We start from the raw sequence: 22,549 nt of genomic DNA, 5'->3' as shown, positions 1-22,549 counted from the left end.
TAAAATTGGACGCACTAACGAGAAGGCTACATTCTCAAGCGTCAGTCACTAGTGCAACTTTGCTTCTACCTTAGAAGTTACCTCCACGCAAGTATGCAAACGCAGACTAAAAATCTTGGCCAATGCATTGCAAGTGTGCAATCCTGTTGAACATACTTAACGAGTGCTAGCATTAGTGTTGCAGTAAGAAGAGAAAGACTCAGTTCACCATTGATTCCAAAAGTTTCCCATTAGCTCATGTTGCTAAGCTAACAATTATATAGCTCACACAAATATTAGGTTAAATAGAGCTGTTGTTGACACAACATTTTTCGAGCCATGGGGTCCCTCTGGACTTTCTGGGTGGGTTTATAATGGCAGCTTTGGAGACCTTATTTTGCTTATAGTCTGAAAACCCCATTATAAAAACACAGGAAATTCCCAAAGGAACCCATGGCGAATTAGCCTTCCAGGTTCATCTGCTAATTAACATCACTGCTGAACAACTCTGTAGTCCATTTTTTAGATGTTTGATGTTTTCACCATGCAAATGTAAATAGACCGAGCCATATTAGGCTTAAAAATATGTATCACACACAAATATTGAACAAAATGTTAAAAAAAAAATGTTTTTCAACTTTGTCTTCCATCTTGGAGGACATTTGCCGCTGAGATAATCTCAATGCATTCTTGGATATACAGTATGTGATGCTGTCTTAGGAGAAATTCAGAAAAAGCTAGACGCTGTGCAATGAATGGAACAGAATGAAGGTGTCTTTTTAAAAGTTGAAGTTATTTTAACTTGACACAGCATCCTAAAAACTCACTATGCATCTCTATAGCAGGTTTACAAAGAAAAACAATAAAAAAATATTCCAGACGGATGCAAATATATGTTCTTAAAATTTGGCCAAAATCTTAAAAGGCACTATAATTTTGCTGTCTGCTGTTTGGAACAGCCTTCGCATCAGGAGTGTGTCTATGATGTCTTAAGATGCTGTCTTGGTAGACAGCTTAGTAGATTTTGGAACAGAGCTAGAGAGCCCAATCAGTACTGGAGTGAAGTTAGCCCATGAATGACTTACTGTTTAGTGGGCTCATAAAATCACGTGTGAATAAAATGCAGTGATCCTTTACGACTTTGTGAATTGAGAGACGACAATGCAAGGTCTTTAGATGCTTTCCTCTATGGAGGTCTGGTTGGAAGGTATGGTGGTAAGAGGAAGAGTTGAAGTGTTCCCTTGAGGCAGTGGGGTGGAAGGGCAGCCTGACATTAAATCACTCCAGATGGGGCAAGCTGTCAAAGGAAGGCTTCCAACCTCCCACTGGGACAGGACTTCCTTTCGTTGTTTGAATTGCTCAGCAGGTCTGAGCTCACTGGATGACTTATAATGTCCGTAACCACCTTCCAATAATCCCACCCAACCAGCTCCGCATACTGCCCTAGGTGCTTTCCTATAAAGGCATGCCCCACGTCTCACGTGTATATATATATATACAATAAAAGCAAAAATAAAAGCACCATGAAAGTTTGATTAAAGTGGTTCATATGACATGTGCACTATATTCTAAGTCATAAAATATCTTTGTGTGAGGAAAGGGCTGAAATGTTTGTTGTTATTCACTTAAAATTTCCCCAAGCCTGAAATTTGACCTCTGATCAACTAAGAGATCTCTAACGTAATACCTTACTTCCTGTTTGTCTGCAGGTATCTGAAGGCCGAGGGAACTGCACGTGGCATAAAAACCCCACGCCCTGCACTATCCCACAAGACAAAGAGAGCATCTTCCACACCATTTTTGCCTTCTTCACCAAATCTGGCAGAAAAGTTCTGGTACGACAAAAAGCATACTTGGAGAAAAAAGTGCACTCTATGAAAAAATCAAATGCATTTAACACTTGGGCCAAAAAGACAGTTCTTTGCATATTTAATGTTGTTTGAGAGTCATCTGTGTCAATGCATATGCTTTAGTTCACTGGACCTTCGCATTGCATATAATGCAGTTTTTTTGTTGAAAAAGTGCTGTGTGTGGGTGTATCTTTGATGGTATACTGTGTCAACAGGACTGTGACCGGCCCGGACGAGCATGTCTAACTATTTCCTGCAGTCTGGGCTCTCAGGCAAAAGAAGACACCGCAAGTATAGATGTGCAGATGCTACTGAACACTGAAATATTACAGAGGGTGAGTAATGTTTGTATTCAGAATACTGCTTCAATTTTAATATGCAACACTGGCATCAAGGGAGACACTTCTAAAACTAAATTTTAGCTCATTAAGCAGGCAATATCTTTTTCATTAACATTTATATTTCATACAATTTACAAAAAATTAAAAAATTAAAGAATTTAAGAATCAGAGTATTATTTATTTGGTACAAAACAATGATGATCTTAATAGGCATTGAACTTTCAATTAGATTAAATACAACAAATGCAACAAAATTGAAACATGTGACAAAAGAGAGTTTATCCAATATTTATTTCCTTTTCAAAATCAAAATAAAGATGAAAAATGCCACGGAGAGATTGCTGGGAACACTACAGAGCCATGATTCACTACAATGACTCAAACGCTACTTGAAAGAGCAAAGACATCATTATAAAAGTGTATTTATTTGTGTAAATGTGTCTTTTTATTTATTTATTTTTTATATTTTTTTACCCAATTTGGAATGCCCAATTCCCAGTCCTTGTGGTCGCGTAGTGATTCGCCTCAATCCGGGTGGCAGAGGATGAATCCCAGTTGCCTCCGTATCTGAGACCGTCAACCCGCACATCTTATCACGTGGCTTGTTGAGTGTGTTGCCACGGAGATATAGCACATGTGGAGGCTTCACGCCATCCACCGCGGCATCCACGCTCAACTCACCACACGCCCCACCGAGAATGAACCACATTATAGCAACCACAAGGAGGTTACCCCATGTGACTCTACCCTCCCTAGCAACCGGGCCAATTTGGTTGCTTAGGAGACCTGGCTGGAGTCACTCAGCACGTCCTGGGATAGCAAACTCCAGGGGTGGTAGCCAGCGTCTTTTACCACTGAGCTACCCAGGCCCCTAAATGTGTGTCTTTGTGTGTGGTTTACAGGACAGCTCCTCTGTGATCCAGTTTGTGACACGAGGTCACGTCCAGCTGGACGACAGAGCCATGGAGGTTTCCAGCGGACTGCCAGAGGAGATTTCTGTAAGTGATCAGACGAATGAATCAGTGAATACACTAAAGAAACAAAAAAACAATGAGACTTACAGTGGAGTTCAAACAGTCAGAGACTGTTTAGTGAAAATGCTTCTATTTTGAATTCTTTTTCATTATTTAATACCAAGGAAAGAAAAAGCTCGCACACAATATCCATAGAAACAATCTTTATTAAGAGGTAAAAAAAAAAGGGCCAAAGTGCTCAGTGATTTACATCGTCATTAGTGTTTAATACCGAATGTTTTATTACAAATTAAGTGAATAAAAAGTAATGAATTATTAGCATGACAATTTGAGTAAAACTTTGTATTAGTATTTGGTATGTTCCCCTTTTGCTTTAATGACCGCATGCACTCGAACTGGCATGAATGAAATCTGATGATCAAAATGAGTTAACGTGGTCAATTAGCAACCTAGCAATAGTGCAAATTTGTAAATATTTCTTCATTTTACGCCATACATTTTCTGTTTTATATATTTCAAAACCTTAAAACTTTCATTTGCATGTTTAAAAAATGAAAAAAAAAATCAATTTTCAGTGGGGTCTCAGACTTTTGGACCTCATTGTATCTTGTCAGACATAAACTGAAAAACCCAACAACAGTTATTTGGCTCAAGAACAACGTATGAAAAGAAATAGCTTCTACTCAGAAATGAACATATTTATACAATTTTTAGCTTTATTTAATTTTCATTATCGTGTTCAACACAAAATATGAATTAAAAGGTGAACTTAGATGATACATTAAGTACTGTAAATGAATAATTGTAAGTTCCCTGAACTTCTTTGGCTTAAAAATCCATAAAATTAGGGTTTAAAGTATTACTAACTCAAACTATCAAGTGCAGAGATGAGGTTTTGGGGAATACCCATAAGCCCTTGTGCTTGAATAATTTAAGCATGTTTGATTGGTCAAAAATAACTTGTGTGGCCATTTAATTAGTTGTTCATTGAGATTTTAGATCTTTTTAGTATTATTGATGTTGTTTTACTGTAATGAGTTGTAAAGTCACCATTAGCATTGTTAATGTTTCCTTTGGTGAAGTAGAATCCTGTTCAATCCATTTAAAGTTGTGCTTAAAAGTTTGCAAACCCTTGGAGAATTGGTCATATATGTACCATTTTTAAAGAAAACATGAGTGAGCAGGCAAAACACATTTCTTTTATTTCTTATGGGATTCATATTCAACTGTAGGTTATAACAGAATGGCACAATCATAAAACAAAACATGGCAACAAAGAAAAAATGAAATGACCCCTGTTCAGAAGTCTGCATACCCTTAGTTCTTAATACTGTGTATTGCCCCCTTTAGCATCAATGACAGCATGCAGTCTTTTGTAATAGTTGTCTATGAGGCCCCAAATTCTTGCAGGTGGTATAGCTGCCCATTCGTCTTGGCAAAATGCCTCCAGGTCATGCAAAGTCTTTGGTCGTCTTGCATGAATCGCACGTTTGAGATCTCCCCAGAGTGGCTCGATGATATTAAGGTCAGGAGACTATGATGGCCACTCCAGAACCTTCACCTTTTTCTGCTGTAACCACTGGAGGGTCAACTTGGCCTTGTGCTTAGGGTCATTGTCGTGCTGGAAAGTCCAAAAGCGTCCCATGCGCTGCTTTCGTGCAGACGAATGCAAATTGTCTGCCAGTATTTTCTAATAACATGCTGCATTCATCTTGCCATCAATTTTCACAAGATTCCCCGTGCCTTTAGAGCTCACACACCCCCAAAACATCAGTGAGCCACCACCATGCTTCACAGTGGGGATGGTATTCTTTTCACTATAGGCCTTGTTGACCCCTCTCCAAACATAGCGCTTATGGTTGTGAGCATAAAGCTCTATTTTGGTCTCGTCACTCCAAATGACAGTGTGCCAGAAGCTGTGAGGCATGTCAAGGTGTTGTCGGGCACATTGTAAGCAGGCTTTTTTGTGGCATTGGCACAGTAAAGGCTTCTTTCTGGCAACTTGACCATGCAGCTCATTTTTGTTCAGGTATCGTCATATTGTGCTCCTTGAAACAACCACACCGTCTTTTTCCAGAGCAGCCTGTATTTCTCCTGGGGTTACCTGTGGGTTTTTCTTTGTATCCCGAACAATTCTTCTGGCAGTTGTGGCTGAAATCTTTCTTGGTCTACCTGACCTTGGCTTGGTATCAAGAGATCCCTGAATTTTCCACTTCTTAATAAGTGATTGAACAGTACTGACTGGCATTTTCAAGGCTTTGGATATCTTTTTATATCCTTTTCCATCTTTATAAAGTTCCATAACCTTGTTACGCAGGTCTTTTGACAGTTCTTTTCTGCTCCCCATAGTTCAGTATCTAGCCTGCTCAGTGCATCCACGTGAGAGCTAACAAACTCATTGACTATTTATACACAGACACTAATTGCAATTTAAAAAGCCACAGGTGTGGGAAATTAACCTTTAATTGCCATTTAAACCTGTGTGTGTCACCTTGTGTCTGTAACAAGGCCAAACATTCAAGGGTGTGTAAACTTTTAATCAGGGCCATTTGGGTGATTTCTGTTATCATTATGATTTAAAAAGGAGCCAAACAACTATGTGATAATAAATGGATTCATATGATCACTATACTTAAATAAAAATTAAAAATTAAATAATTTTTTTGCATGATCAGTCATATTTTCAAAATCAATGCCAAAATTTCACAATTTCTGCCAGGGTATGCAAACTTTTGAGCACAACTGTAATTTTTCCATGCACATGTGAATGTGCATTGCTGAAGTGCAGCTTTGAGTGCACTTCTTTGGGAAATCCAGTTTTATGATTTACCTCAGTCATTATTTTCCTTAGAGTACATTACATTTATTAGAATCAATAACATTTACTCATAAAGCTTGATGCAAAAATGCTACATATGCAGTGTATATTTTAAGTAAATCCAATGCATCACTTTTTTCAGTGTACTTGTAATTTACAAGCCAGAGACTTTAGGTAGTTTTCAATATAAGATTGAAATTGAAAATGATTGTTGTATATGAAAGTGATCAGTTGACCCTCATATGATCAGTGTATCATGAATTCCAGTTGTACAGAAGAGAATAGCAAGGTCCTTTCAAGTGAATTCCAAGCGGCCATCATTTCCATCAGCAGCTGAAATCTGGGTCAATGTTGCTGTTCGTATGGAAGCGGGTGGCTTTTTTTACTCCTCAGCTGTGCTCGAGGACTGTCGCCCTTAATTTTGCAGACCACAGCATGCCGATTGATTGGCAGAACCTGGAACCATGTTTCGGCTGAGTTGAGGGCCTCTGCTGCCAGAGGAAAGCCCTGCTCTCAGCTGATTGGGTGTCTGACCCAGTCTCAAACCAGCTGACCCCCCCACTTATAGTGGGCCACTTCCAAATAGGGATGTTAAATTGGTCTGCGCCCTCTCTGACCCCCCCAGCACTTAGGAAATGCATCAGTTCCACACTGTCCTAGTGCAGTTCGTTATTAAGTTGCAGAAGACAGTCCCTGGGGCAAACTGTAGACGTGCCACTCTCATTTACAAATGGAATCGCACGTATAAGTGTTACTACCACATGCAGCCTTCTAGTGCGAGTGAGTTTCAACCATATTATTCCCGGCATGTTCACAGCCACTTAAATACATTGGAAATGACAGAGGGATTGCGATCATTAAACCGTTATATGCTATTATACATTCTGAGCCTCAAATCCATCTGACTCAACAAATGTTTGCGATACATAAGGGATCATGAACAGTCAACTGGTCATATATTTTGTAGTGAGCTGCTGACTGTACGTTTTCCCACTTATTACTTGGCTACTTACCAAATACTGTAAATAAATAAATGGACGTGTTTATTTGAGTTTATTTATTTAATTATGTGATTAGAAGTAAAGAGTGCAGAGTGATACGATCAACCCAGTCTAATAGAATCACGATACCATACCTACATTTTTGCTAAATGACTTTTACGTGGCTCATTGTTTGTATTGCTGCAGTTTCCTGGTGAAATGAACACTATAGGCTTTACAACAACGACTTTTATTCACTTTCACACAAATCACGAGTAAAACAGCATATCAACTCATAAACATGTACTTTTCGCTCTGTTCCTCACACAATGCTATCTTATGACATCTAAACACTTTTACTAGAGTGCATGACTCATTCTAACGTTTGCATTACATAACCAACTACATTTACAAGCTTGTTCAAGTGCGATCAAATTTCTCAGTCGCTCAGCTGATAGAGCATTGCACTTGCAATGCAAAGGACTGGGGTACGAGTCTTGAAGAGCACGCAAGTCTACACGTGAGACGAAAGTGTCATAGAAGCACCACAAAATGACGTTGTTTCTTCAGCAATTCCGTTTTCATATCACGTTTGCTTTTTATAACACTAGTGTTTAGGTTTAAGGTTTAGGGTAGGAAGGTTGGTTTTGTTGATTTAAAACTCGAAAGAGCATTAACCTTAAAAACCTCATCTTTTTGGGAGAACATTTAACTCGCTTTTAGCGCCACACAGCGGATATTTCGGAACTGCCACTATACGTTTAAGAAACTATGTAATGTCATTTTGCAAAAATGTCACCACAGTCACGTAATTTTCATGAGATCAGACTGGATATGAGAGACATGAAACTAGCACAGCTATGCAGGAAATCTGTTGCCTGGGACAACTGCCGATTATATGGCTTTGCGTTCATTATACACTAATACTTGAATACAGAAAGCTGCTACCAACCAATCAGAATTAAGTGTTCCAGAGGGGCAAACTAAATTAAATAATACATTTAGTGTAAAAGAAAACACTGACTAAATGTATGCAACGCTTTCATATTGTATCACCCATCCGGTTTCCAGTGTTAGTCGAGAATATAAACAAGCCTGATATCATAGTAACGTTCTCTAAGACAGCAGTGAATGGCTACTTTCCTAATTCCTACTATAAATGTGCCTTTACACATTTAATCTTCGCATTGGAGTAGATTGTGGGAAAGTGCCCAGAAGCTGAAATGAGATTTATCTGGGCTGCCATCTCACTTCAGACTGGGATTTTCTGCTAGCTTTTCATGCAACGTTTGGATCCAGATCCATTGGCGTTGTTGTCCTCGCTGTGTTTTTGCTATTACGGTTTTCAGAGGTTAAATTCTTCCACATTTAAAGGTCAGCATGCACTTATGCCATGTAGCACATATGGTACGTGAAGGTATGCTTGTGTACATGTGTTTTGAGTGTTATTTAAAGGAAAAGTTAGCCAAAAAATAAAAATTTGGTCATCTTTTATTCAACCTTACGTTGTTCCAAACTTGTATAACTCATTTTTTTCCCTATAGAACACAAAAAGAGAAGTTTAACAGAATGTCCAAACTGCTCTTTTCCACACAATGACAGTAGACGGTGACCCGTGTTTTACAAACTCCGAAAAGAACAAAGAAGCACCACGATAGTAGTCCGACTTGTGCACTATATTCCAATTCTTATGAAGCCATATGATATTTTTGTGTGAGGAATACACCAAAATCGACTGTAAGAAAATCTTGTCTTTGCTTTTTAAAAAATTGGCATGTTCATGATACATTATTTGTATTCTGCATTGCACACTTTGTAAACTGCGCTACATACTCCATAAAGAAGATAAAATACCAAAACTTTATTGGCACAAAACTTTATTGGTTCTTGCATATATGGTTAATGTTTCAGGTTTGAACAAGCAGAAGCCTAAAGAAGATTTGAAAGATATCTTGTCCAGTTGTTAACAAAAAATACTTGCTGAAATTCAGCGATGACCTGGTCAATGAAAACCTTCACGGACATACAGCACAGTTTGTGTGTACAGGTGCATCTCAATAAATTAGAATGTCGTGGAAAAGTTCATTTATTTCAGTAATTCAACTCAAATTGTGAAACTCGTGTATTAAATAAATTCAATGCACACAGACTGAAGTAGTTTAAGTCTTTGATTCTTTTAATTGTGATGATTTTGGCTCACATTTAACAAAAACCCACCAATTCACTATCTCAAAAAATTAGAATACATCATAAGACCAATAAAAAAAACATTTTTAGTGAATTGTTGGCCTTCTGGAAAGTATGTTCATTTACTGTATATGTACTCAATACTTGGTAGGGGCTCCTTTTGCTTTAATTACTGCCTCAATTCGGCGTGGCATGGAGGTGATCAGTTTGTGGCACTGCTGAGGTGGTATGGAAGCCCAGGTTTCTTTGACAGTGGCCTTCAGCTCATCTGCATTTTTTGGTCTCTTGTTTCTCATTTTCCTCTTGACAATACCCCATAGATTCTCTATGGGGTTCAGGTCTGGTGAGTTTGCTGGCCAGTCAAGCACACCAACACAATGGTCATTTAACCAACTTTTGGTGCTTTTGGCAGTGTGGGCAGGTGCCAAATCCTGCTGGAAAATGAAATCAGCATCTTTAAAAAGCTGGTCAGCAGAAGGAAGCATGAAGTGCTCCAAAATTTCTTGGTAAACGGGTGCAGTGACTTTGGTTTTCAAAAAACACAATGGACCAACACCAGCAGATGACATTGCACCCCAAATCATCACAGACTGTGGAAACTTAACACTGAACTTCAAGCAACTTGGGCTATGAGCTTCTCCACCCTTCCTCCAGACTCTAGGACCTTGGTTTCCAAATGAATTACAAAACTTGCTCTCATCTGAAAAGAGGACTTTGGACCACTGGGCAACAGTCCAGTTCTTCTTCTCCTTAGCCCAGGTAAGACGCCTTTGACGTTGTCTGTGGTTCAGGAGTGGCTTAACAAGAGGAATACAACAACTGTAGCCAAATTCCTTGACATGTCTGTGTGTGGTGGCTCTTGATGCCTTGACCCCAGCCTCAGTCCATTCCTTGTGAAGTTCACCCAAATTCTTGAATCGATTTTGCTTGACAATCCTCATAAGGCTGCGGTTCTCTCGGTTGTTGTGCATCTTTTTCTTCCACACTTTTTCCTTCCACTCAACTTTCTGTTAACATGCTTGGATACAGCACTCTGTGAACAGCCAGCTTCTTTGGCAATGAATGTTTGTGGCTTACCCTCCTTGTGAAGGGTGTCAATGATTGTCTTCTGGACAACTGTCAGATCAGCAGTCTTCCCCATGATTGTGTAGCCTAGTGAACCAAACTGAGAGACCATTTTGAAGGCTCAGGAAACCTTTGCAGGTGTTTTGAGTTGATTAGCTGATTGGCATGTCACCATATTCTGATTTTTTGAGATAGTGAATTGGTGGGTTTTTGTTAAATGTGAGCTAAAATCATCACAATTAAAAGAACCAAAGACTTAAACTACTTCAGTCTGTGTGCATTGAATTTATTTAATACACGAGTTTCACAATTTGAGTTGAATTACTGAAATAAATGAACTTTTCCACAACATTCTAATTTATTGAGATGCACCTGTATATGATTTGATGACATTTAAGATTGAAATCTCATTTCCTTTTGATTGAGTCAACCCCAAATATAGAAATGACATTATTATTCATACAGTCTGCAAAGTTTCAGATCAGATCTTTGGCCCCAAGGAGAAATTAATCTCTAATATGTTTATTGAACTGTGTCAGATTGTGATGAGCTCTGGTGAATATTGTTTGCTGTGTGTGTATGTTCACTCTATGTTGTCCTACAGCTGGTGTTTGAGGCCCTACACAGTCAGGAACCCAGGGGTTACGTGGTGGGATGGATCATCGCCATCAGCCTGCTCGTTGGAATCCTCATCTTCTTGCTGTTGGCTGTTCTGCTGTGGAAGGTACGGTATCAGAATTCACGCGATTGTAGGACATCCGTGTTGGTTCTGGAACAACATTCTGTTTGGGTTAAGTTTAGTTGTGGAGGCTTGGAAAACACTCTGATCAACTTGGGATTTATCTCTGATTTTAGGGGCAGGTTTATGGTTAGGGTTAGGGTTAGGGCAGGTGTGGAGAACCTTTTTCCTATTAAGGGCCATTCGAGTATTTACAAAATGATTCATGGGCCATGCATTTGCTTGCAATTTCTGATTAAGGGTTGAAATTAACATACATGTTCCGTTACTTGCTCATGCACCAAGAAAAAATTAAATAAAAAGGTATTTCCATTGTACAATATTTTGTACAATATTATTATTATTATTATTATTATTATTATTATTATTATTATTATTATTACTATTATTTTACAGTTAATGGAATCAAGGCCTTTGTTTTTTTGGCTTTTCCCAAATGGCCTCGCGGGCCGGGTAAAATGGTTTCACTGATGCCTGACGTTCCCCTCCCCTGGCTTAGGGGCTTGAACAAGATACTTACCGGCCTATCATTTCTCTCTGATTTTAGGGTTACAGTATGTTAGGCGTAGGGTTAAGGGCTTGAACAACATTCTTTTCAATCCAGCGATCCGAGGAGTTTTTTCTGCTGGCCCATTCTGGTTAGAAGTTCAGATTTGTACTGGCCCTGTAAATTTTCACTGACCCCATCATGAAAAATTAACATCCAACAAACGTATTTTTGCATCTGTTTGCATGTTTTTTCTGTACTTACGCCATGTCAATTTACAAAGAAAAATTGACTTTTCGCATCCCAAAACACATGTGTTCTGTTATATTTGTTGCGCTGTTTCTAGCTTTTTTTCCGCATAAAAATGTGTTCGGTCTGAACGGCCGTTTACTGATGATGTACGGTGCAACAGCCTTGCTCACATTTGCGAATAAAAATTATAACATGCACTTATGCAAAACATTTACAAAAAAGTAAAAACAATTATTGTTTGAAAAATCTGTAAATTAAGACAATTAATATTTATTAATATACTATTTTATTAATACTATTAATAAAATTAACAGTGTTGCAATAGTGTTGTCATGGTAAATTTCAGTAGTCGGTACCAATACCAGGGAAATTTCACGGTTCTCGGATATGTTAATGTGCTATTGAACACACTTCTTTAGCCTATTTAAAGTTAAAATTCAATGTAAATAATAAATTAAAAGATATTCATGTTTCCTTCAAGTGTTTCTCAAGCAGGGCCCTACTGAAATCAGTTTTATTTTTTCTCAAATCCATTTTTCTTTTTCTTTTTAAAAAATTGTAAAGTTTCATTTAATTTCATCATCAATATGGTGTCTAATTAAATGAATTTTTTAAACCTTTTACAACTTTTAACAAGTAAAATTTGAACAATTGCTTTTCAACATACCGTTGCATTTTTTAACCAACTTTTACTCAGTACAAAAGCACTCTTGCTTGTGATATATTGCTTACTTATTATTATTATTATTATTATTAATATTACTACATTTAATATTACATTTTACTATACAGCCTAGCTTTTATTTTGAATCGTGCTTTTATTTTGACGTGAGCTTTTAATGGAAGCTTCACTTCTTCTGACGGATAAACAGTTTGCTACATGGCCCAGTGTGATCATTAAAGCGCAAATGCTGTGATTTTATTATATACCGTATTTACAGTGGATTAGTGCTCTGCTTTGTCATCTGATACAACGAGAATGATTCTCAATGTCTGTGGAGTTTCCGGTGTATAAGCGATCAGCTTCACATTCATTTAAAGCATGCAGCTCAAATGCAGACTAAGATTGCAGCCTTTCGCGGTTTAATAGTCACACTAGAACATATCACAATTTTAATTTGATTAATTGTGCATTTCTGTGTAAAAGGAGTCACAGAGCACATGCTCAAACAAGCGTGTGAGCATTTGAAAGCAGTTGTGCGTCAGTTGGGTTTTGAATTAAGTCGGTGCTCTGTACTGCAAAAACACTGGTATCGTTATCAATCGTATCGTTTTTATTCTAGTACCGACTTGGTACCGTAGTACCGGTACTTTTGACAACAATACGTTGCAACAAATAACATGTAAAATGAGTCTGATGTCTACTTTGCTATTTCTAAATTGCAAGCATTCAAACTTTAGCGCATAGCCATGGAAGCGTTTTTAGAGTCGAGGAAATGTTCCCTTTATGCCTTATGGTCACACGGCTGTGCTCAAGATCTGTAAACCACAACTGCATGCGCTGCACGCAAAAACAAGAGCAGCAGAAACTGAGAGGTGATCCATTAAACTGTGAGATACTTTATTATTCTGTTTGCCCGCAAGTCTGTGAGTCTCTAGATGCTTTACTTACAGAAAACAAGCTGAAACTGTTGCTTTGACTCTGAAACACTGGATTCAGCATGTTTCTGAGATTCAGAGAAACACCATGTGATGCATTCCTCTGATAAACTGTTCATATTAGTGACTGACGTATAAGGGTTTTTCAGTGTTCTATTATTAAACCAGTACAAAACATTTATTAAAACGTTATATCTTTATATATTCATAATTAGTATTCATAACACGTGTTTATTACAAAGCTGAATATATTCTGTGGTGTTTCAGAAATTGCTATATTTTAACGTCACATGAATATTAATAGTAATAAACATGTCATGTCAAAATGTTAAATATGGGTTTAATAAAAAGGTGGTTGCTGTACTGTACATGTAAAACACTAAACAATTAAGACAAGAAAGTTTCAAGGTGATTTAAATTGGCTCAGTATTAAAGGTTAGTTTCAGCCTCAGACAGTAAGGCCATGGAAGACCCACCGACCATTCACAGCAAGCATGATGCATATTGCAGCAAAAATGGCAAGAGCTGGCAGAAAATCCATTCTGATTAGCTGGCTGCTATAGGCAACTCTTGTGAGACAGAGGTGCACAGGTTTTTATCAGTTCATTAGGTTGAAAAGTTTTATTTAGAAGTTACCTGGCTATTAGAATGAGCTCCTCTGAGAAAGAACTAGTTGAAAACGTTTCGATTTTTGGATTAGATTTACCAAAGTTTGCACATTTTATGTCATTGAATCTTTGAAAGAAATGGAAGAGTATTGTTTGAAGCAGATTCTGATTAAATGATTTTTTTAAATGTGCTTCCACATTGTTGCATGCCAAACCACAGTAAATAATAAACTATTTTTACCATGCATTTATGTGTGCTAATTCATTTTAATTTGTGCTTACTGCTTATGAATATTTTAGTCAACTAGCACCAGTTTGAACACCTAAAAAAAGGAAGCGTGCACCCCTGGTCCAAGACCTCTAGAAAACCTTGTCAGTGTTGGTCAGCTAGATAAAATTACCTTGGTGACGAGTTTAAATCTCCAGAATTTAAAACAACAATCTTCAGTACATCACAGAAAACCAGTGTAATAGTTTTCAAGGCATAAACACACTTTTACATGATCAATGTACAGTTGCAATCAAAATTATTCAACCCCCCGACCAGCAATACATTCTGGTGATGTGAATTAAAACACATCAACTAAAACCTCAGTAAACAGTCAAAGTAAGTTTTTAATACACATTTGAGTGATTTTGAGAACAAAGAGTTCAGTTTACCCAAATTTTAAAATAAAAAATAACTAATTCTCTCCACAAATGTCATGTCAAAAATATTCAACCCCCAAAGTCAATCATTTGTGGAGCATCCTTTATCCTTAATAACAGCAAATAAATGTTTCAGGTGAGTGTTCTCAGGCTTCGGACACCTCTCTATTAGAATTTTTACACATTTCTCATGAGCAAAAGCTTCCAGCTCATTGACATTCTTTGGTTTCTGTGCTGCCACTGCTTCCTTGAAATCCCAACAAAGGTTTGCAATGGGATTTTAATGATGGACTGAAAGGGCCATTTAAGGACATTCCACGACCTATCCCTGAACCAGATTTCGGACAGCTTGGATGTATGCTTGGTGTTATTGTCTTGCTGGAAATTCCAGTGATCACCGAGCTTCAGTTTACACACTGAAGGCATCACATTTTTCATGCCAAAATGGCCTGATATCTGAAAGAATCCAAAGTGTCAATCACATAGTCAGGATAGCCGTTTCCTGCAGCCGCAAAACACCCCATAACAGAACTGACCCACCTCCATGCTTGACTGTGGGGATGGTGTCGTTCTTGTCATCACCTTGTCATCTTACTCCAGACGTACTGCTGACCCATGGGTGTAAAACTCATTTTCAGTTTAGTGTCATTCGTCTATAAAACCTTCTTCCAGGACTCCACAGTCTTTCCTCGTTACTTCTTGAATATTCAGTCAACATTTCCCATGGTGAAGTTTTGCTTTCTTCCACACCCCAAGAAGGTTGCTGTTGTACCATATTTAAAAAAATATGAATAATGAATGGTGCTGCCAACTTTGTCTATTGGAAATTGAAGTGCCTTGGAAATGCCTTGGAAATGTACTTTTTAGCCATGGGTGGGGGTTTCACCCAATATGGAATGCCCAATTCCCAGTGCGCTTTTAAGTCCTCGTGGTCGCGTAGTGATTCACCTCAATCCGGGTGGCGGAGGACGAATCTCAGTTGCCTCTGCGTCGGAGACAGTCAACCCGCGCATCTTATCACGTGGCTTGTTGAGCGCATTGCCATGGAGACATGGTGCGTGTAGAGGCTTCACGGCATCCACCGCGGCATCTGTGCTCAACTCGCCACGCGCCCCACCGAGAATGAACCACATTATAGCGACCACGAGGAGGTTACCCCATGTGACTCTACCCTCCCTAGCAACCGGGCCAATTTGGTTGCTTAGGAGACCTGGCTGGACCTTTCTTGTGTAATGAAATAATCTCCTCTATTAGCTTTTTATTTTTAATTGCATTTTTTGCATAGAAATACATTTTTGCTTACAACGCTAAATTTACATTATAAAACTTAAATAAGTGCCATTGCAGATTGATGACTTAATTTTGTTTTAAAACAATTACTAGTGTAGCCTTACATATTTAAGAAACAGCTACATGCAATAGGGGTTGAATAATTATGACATCGCTATATTTAAAAAAAAAAAAATCCTGCTATTTAGAAATATTAGGTTATATATTCACACTATGACTTTGAATATGTCACTCAACTGATATAGATGTAAAGTTAAAAAATTCTGGGTCATCAGAAAAGCTTACCTTTGTAAATCCTTACTGTCTTGGGGGGGTTGAATAATTTCGATTGCAACTGTGTGTAGATCAAGATGCAGTGACTGATTGAGAAAGTGACAGTTCTGTCACCTGGCCCCAAACTCTCAATCTTTAACCCCCATCCATATTGTTGAACCATGCAACCTATAATTTTTCTCTGATTTTAGGGGTAGATTTATGGCTAGGGACGGGGTTAGGACTGATATTGTTATATCAACATTTTTCAAGGACCAACAAAGTATGTTAAACCACGTTCATATCATACTAGGGTAAATCAGGTTGCAATTTACAATCACTGTTTCAGACACTCGACAAAACCATCCAGCCTGATTTGACTGATTTCATGTCACTCTATTTCCATATTGGTCCAGGCTTGTGTCCTGAAATCCAGTCAGTCTTGTTACTCTTACAACTCTCAGATGGGCTGTGCTGAGGTTATGTACTTGCCATATTCACTCCGTGACATGAGACCCAGCACAAATCACATATTTGGATGCCTGAAATGAATGCACTCAAACAACAGTTGAGAATGTGACTTGTCAGGTCACTGTGGCCTGACAGAGTGAGAACACCTGCTCCCTTTCAGAAAGAGTCCCATTGCAGTTAAAGGGAAAGTTCGAAAGAATTTTCAAATTAAATTCTTATGGCAGGTATAAGATATTAAAAGCAGGCCAATGCTAATTTGAAGGGTTTACCTACTTAAAAATTAATAGTTTGTCATTTACAGACCCTCTTGCCTCATCCCATATAATGAAAAGGATATTTTGAAGAATGTCTGAGCTGCCTGTTTACATCCAATAAAAGCATATTTTGACCAGAAAAAATACTAATAATAAAAAATAGTGCCTTCTATGATAGCTCTCAAATCGTATTCGCACATGTGAATTTTCAAACTTGCCATGTCAAGATGCATTTGCATCAGGTTTGACGTCAATGACACCAATTAGCGTTTGTTCTCATGTTTTGTAACCAAACGTGACACACCAGCTGTGAATATGCGCATGAGTGGCTGAGATTTGAGAGCATGACAGCCCGATCACAATATGCTCAGAGATTCTTATCTTTCTTGAAAATATTTTTTGTATGTCACGCAGATTTGGAGTAAATAGTGACAATTGATCATTTTCTAAGCCCCTCCTTAAAAGCGTTTCTGACCAATCCTGTCTTAGCAATTGTTGCCCTGCCGCCATCACTCTGACATGCGTTTGCTATTTTCCACTGAGAGTCTATGGGAGTAATGTGTGTTTGAGTACTTTTAAATGGGATTTTATCAAAATAATCAAAGAAATGTAAAACACGTTGTTGCCGGGTCATTTGTAATAGTGACACGTGTTACCCAGAGAGGATACCTGCAGAGTTTTTCTTTCTTTTTTTTAAATAATCTTTAAATAAATCTGGAGAAGAGCATGTTATGAATTAAACTGTGTCAATCCTCATTCATAAATGAACATATCATATCTGCAACGACACCTACATTTGATCCAAGGTAAATTAAAGCTAATAACTGAACGTTAATTAATGTATGAATTGATTCAAGTCATAGTAAAAGCGATAGTAAATAAACAGTTCACAGCATCAAAATGAGTGTGTTATGAGACGTTATAAACAGTAATAATCGTTTGCCTTGATTCTGATTCACAGTCTCCACAGTTTTTAACCAAATTACTGTGTAATTTAACAATTACTTTTACAAAAAACTTCAGAATAATATGCATTATAATGTCACTCTTCATACCAGCCCATGTAATAATATTATCCATTCCGTTTCTGAGAATATTTTGCCAAAATCACGTCGGTCATGACAATCTCCCATTTATTCCTATGGTGAGTTCTGCAGAGCTTGTCAGAGCAAGCAACCGTAACTAAGGGGGCGGAGCTTAGCGGAGGGTCAGTTGCCATTTTTGAGTATACAAACCCTTTAAATTAGCATTGGGCCTGCTTTAAAGTTTTCTGCCAAATGTGATGTAGTGGATCTACATTATACACTTCCTGTTTGCACTTTTTTTTTTTTACCAATTTCTGTAACATATTAACACAAACATGAAATGAAACACCTCTGACAGGATGCAGCACTTAAATGACTAATCAGATGCCAATAACCAGTGCGATGAAGGTTTGATTTTGGTCATTTAGTTTTGAAGCATAATTCCCTCACTTGAATACTGCTCCCTATTGTCATCTAGTCTCCGTGGGAGTGTTGTCGAGGTGTCACATGTCGCATAGTTCTATTACAGGCCCTTATTCACTCACTGCTGTTGCTTTTCTTGGACCGACAGCCTAAGGGCCCAGTATAGAGCTCAAGGCCCATTTAGACCAGCCGTAAAGAGAACAAAACACAGAGCTGATGATAATTTACACGTACCACACACATGAAAGTGAATCGAACTGAGGCCTCTCGAACAGTCCCTTTTCTTTTGCTCTCCTGTATGTGTTCCAGTGGGATTCTCGAGCAAACCCTGGATTGTTGGTGTTGGGATACTTTTCCCTCATTCCCCAAAATCCAGAACCTGCCAAAATAAACCTCCTCGACAAGAGCCGCACATGTCCAGCGCCCCCAGGCTCAGGAAATGCCTGAAGAGTGCAGCGGTCTGAATCAATAAACAGCATTCAAACAAAGACCTGTCGAGTCACGGGAAGAGAAACAGCATATTTCCTGTATTCACACCTTTCTTTACAGTAGCGTTGTCTGTTTATCCAACTCCTGCCCTGTCCGACGGCTAAACAGTGAACACCCATAGATCAGTCTATATTTGAGATATTAAGCATCTTTCTGACTGAAAGGGATTTCATAATGAAATATTGTGTTGGGTAAAGGCCCTAAAAATGTGGAGTATTTTAATAGATTCATTTTATAAAGTAAATATTTTCATTCTCATGCCTTCCTCTGACAGCAGGATTGCATTATGTTGGGTATATATGATCTGCCAGTCAAATGGAATATGGAAAGATTTTAACTCATCATTTACTCACCCTCATGTTGTTCCCAACCCATCTGAATTGCTTTTTTCCATGGAACACGAAAAGAGACATTTTGAAGAATACTGATGCTGCTTTCCATTAGAAATGTCATAAATGTTGCACGTCTCATCATTTAAAGTAATAGTTCACTCAGAAATGAAAATTCTCTCATCATTTACTCACCCTCATGCCATCCCAGAAGTGTATGGCTTTCATTGCTGTTGCACGAGAATTGGGGTATAATTTCATTATCGAGGTAGTCTCTTGACATCTGTCCACTTTGCTCGAACGCACCTACCCAATACGCTGACACACTGCAACTCTTTCTGTTTGTGCAGATGGGATTCTTCAGGAGGCATTACAGAGAGATCATAGAGGCAGAAAAGAACAGGAAGGACAGCGATGAGAGCTGGGATTGGGTCCAGAAGAGCCAATGAGAGCTTGGATTGGGTTCAGAAAATCCAATAAGCTGCTACCTTCGCCACGGTTATCTCCATTGACACAGGCCCTGCAGCCTTCCATATGTGGAAGAGATTATTCTCCAGATTTTCCGGAGGTTTGACACTTTTTTTGTGACATTTGAGGTGACAGTATGGCCTGCCAGTAAAGACTTGCAGTGGAATTCCATTGAGCCCAATGGGAGAAGCCTCTCGCCAGCGGGACCGAAGAGACGGAAAGAGAGAAATAGAGAGACTTCCTAAAACGGATGTGAATGACGTGTCAATACAATCAGACAATTTAAACCCTCAGGGCGCTGTTTTAAAGCAAAAATCTATTTTTTATAAAATGTATTCCATACTGTATAGAAGAGAGCTTCAAGAGTTTTTGTTTTAAAGCACTGATGACTGACACAGGCCAAAGAGATGATGCTATTCCTTCAATGTGTTCTGGTGCACATCAGTATTTACATAAGTGAATGAAGTTGGTTTTTAGATGGGATGATTTGAAGATGGATTATACCTCTGTGTACCCTCAAGTTCTCATTTTAATCTACAGAGAATACAAAGCTAATGTTTGTTGCTTACATTCAGACAACTGTGAGTTACTGAACGAAAAAGGAACAAACGAGAATGTCAGAGATGAACAGTTTTCCAAAACATTTATCAAATCTATACATCATCATAATGGCTCAGTTGTTACCTGCAGCCCTGTTGAGCTTATAAATACAAAAAGAGAACCATCTCAAAGGAATATTCGGAGTTTAATACAAGTTAAGGTGGACAGCATTTGTGGCATAATGTTGATCATCACAAGAAATGTATTTTGACTCGTCCCTCCTTTTCTTAAAAAAATCGAGGTTACAGTGAGGCACCTGCAATGGAAGTGAATGGGGCACATTTTTGGAGGGTTTAAAGGCAGAAATGTGAAGCTTATAATGTGATAAAAGCACTTACATTAAATCTACTGTTAAAACGTGTCTTATTTGAGCTGCAAAGTTGTTTAAATGTTTTTTTAGGAGTTTAAGAGTTTAGAGTGTTGCACCATCATGGCAACAAAATTGTAAAACTGGATATGCCTTTACACAGAAAAGGTTGGCAAGTGATTTTATCACACTAAAAACATGTCACCACATATTGTTTATGTCTTGTGACTATGCTTTTGAAACAGTGAGTATTTTAACAATTTACAGATTGGCCCCCATTCACTTCCATTGTAAGAGCCTCACTGTAACCACTCTTTATGCGTTTTTTTGAGAAACAATTTGAAATTAATTTTGTGGTAATCAACATTATGCCACAAATGTTGCCAGTTGAGCTCAACTTGTATCGAACCTGAAACATTCCTTTTAAGTCACATTTAAAAATGTATGCATGTTTTTGCATTAGATATCGTATCAAACTGAGTGGAATTCATTTTAAAGTAGGATAGCACTATTCAATATATCTGAAATTCACAACTTAAAACATTGGTTTTATATAGTTTTTTTATTTTAATTTTTTTACTTTAACTGCACTGGATAATGAGCCCTCTACCAGGTTTTGATACTGACTTTATTGATTCATATTTAGAGTTATTCAACAAACACATTCCATTAAGTGTATTCAAATCATGATTTACGATTTCACTGTAACACTTTTTTATTTTTTTCAGTATTCCATAAATCAGGAATGTTGGACATTTTAAGCAACTACTATGAGATGCCGTGCTATATGGTGAAAATAGTCAGAACATTGCTATGCAACAAAATAATGATCCACTATAGGTGCTGCGCAGTGATATGGCGAATAGCTGTTTCTGTATTGTATTTTAGCATAGCTGGAATGTTATATTGACCAATCAGCATTCAAGACCGGAACTGTTTGTTTTACAAAAGGGATTTACAGCATCTTCTGTATGTTACACCATACATGCCCTCCAGCTTTTAAACAAATCCCATGAAGAGTTACGACTGCACAGACCCGATTTACGCAATGTTTAACAGTGTGTAATGGCCTAAAAATAGGTGGGAATGTGCAGTACATCATCACTGGGTGCAGTCTCGTACTTTGGAGCTTATGGGAAAAGCTTGTTTTAAGTCAACATTTTGGAGCTCACTCAGATCCCCTAACATGAGCTGTTCGCTGTCAGTCTTCATATCCATTCAGCATTTAAGCTCTCACACTGAACTTGTCATATACATCCATACACACAGCACAGAGCCAAAGACATTTCCTAGGTTTTTATGTAGAGAATTATCTCATCTATTAAACTATGCAGATTTTTTTTTTTTTTTTTTTTGGTACATTTTTCTCTCATTTCAGAGGGGTTCTTTGAAACTCACCATTTTTTTGAGGTCTACCTAAAGATAAATAGTTTAGTGTTTTGGATGATCTGATGATCTCTGGAAGATTCGCCAAAATATGGTTTGCATTATTTGACCCATAATCATCACCACTGGCATGGCAAATACCTGTTCACATATCATGTCCACCCTGTCACCAGTTTCTCGCATAATTGTGTTTCAGAATGACACGTACTTGACATTGGAAGCTTAAGATAACTGTGAGCGTTGAAGCAGTCAGTGTTACCATTACCACCATTTTTGAACATTTTAGAATAAACTACTGTCACTGAATTTCAGTTTATAGATGCATTGAGAAATATGTTTGTTGTACAAGCTTGAGCTGTATATTTATCTACTGAATCTGCCATTTTAAAATTAAAAATCACAAACAGATGTTTCATCTCAGTGTTGTTGAGTGCCACCCAAGCATTTCGAGCAATGGGATGTTTCTTGTTGCACTGAGGCCCTCTAGTGAACCAAATGAACTGGGTGGTTTACAAAACTGTTTCCAGACTTTTTGGAGGGCACATACCCCCCTCGATTTTGGCAGTTCTCAACACCATTCTGGCTATCTTCATAACAAGAGTCCTGTTTACTGCACAGTATGCACTGTATGCTGCCTTCTATTTTTAAGTAGTACACAAAACACATTATGCAAAGCTAAATATTTCAAACTGTAGTATCCATTGTTGTCACATGACCATTACGTTGCA

General features: G+C 38.1%; 1 protein-coding gene across 4 annotated transcripts in view; it reads left to right on the top strand.

Moving 5' to 3' along the window:
* Positions 1–22,229, top strand: part of itga9 (integrin, alpha 9) — a 144,182-nt gene extending 121,953 nt beyond the window's left edge. For 2 of the 4 annotated variants that reach the window (XM_051651112.1, XM_051651113.1), the window contains 5 exons: positions 1,689–1,814; positions 2,045–2,164; positions 3,073–3,168; positions 10,799–10,918; positions 19,411–22,229. In XM_051651112.1, coding sequence (XP_051507072.1) covers positions 1,689–1,814; positions 2,045–2,164; positions 3,073–3,168; positions 10,799–10,918; positions 19,411–19,509 — 561 coding nt within the window. In that variant the 3' untranslated portion in view covers positions 19,510–22,229. Of the gene's footprint in view, positions 1–1,688; positions 1,815–2,044; positions 2,165–3,072; positions 3,169–10,798; positions 10,919–19,410 lie in introns of those variants that run through there. The other 2 variants (XR_007892693.1, XR_007892692.1) reach the window with 1 other exon arrangement.
* The last annotated feature ends 320 nt before the right edge of the window (positions 22,230–22,549 follow it).

This window comes from Myxocyprinus asiaticus, chromosome 23 (genome assembly GCF_019703515.2).
Source record: "Myxocyprinus asiaticus isolate MX2 ecotype Aquarium Trade chromosome 23, UBuf_Myxa_2, whole genome shotgun sequence".
NCBI classification, from domain to species: domain Eukaryota; kingdom Metazoa; phylum Chordata; class Actinopteri; order Cypriniformes; family Catostomidae; genus Myxocyprinus; species Myxocyprinus asiaticus.
The sequence above is the reverse complement of the archived record's forward strand: the minus strand, read 5'-3'. Positions and strand labels throughout refer to the sequence as shown.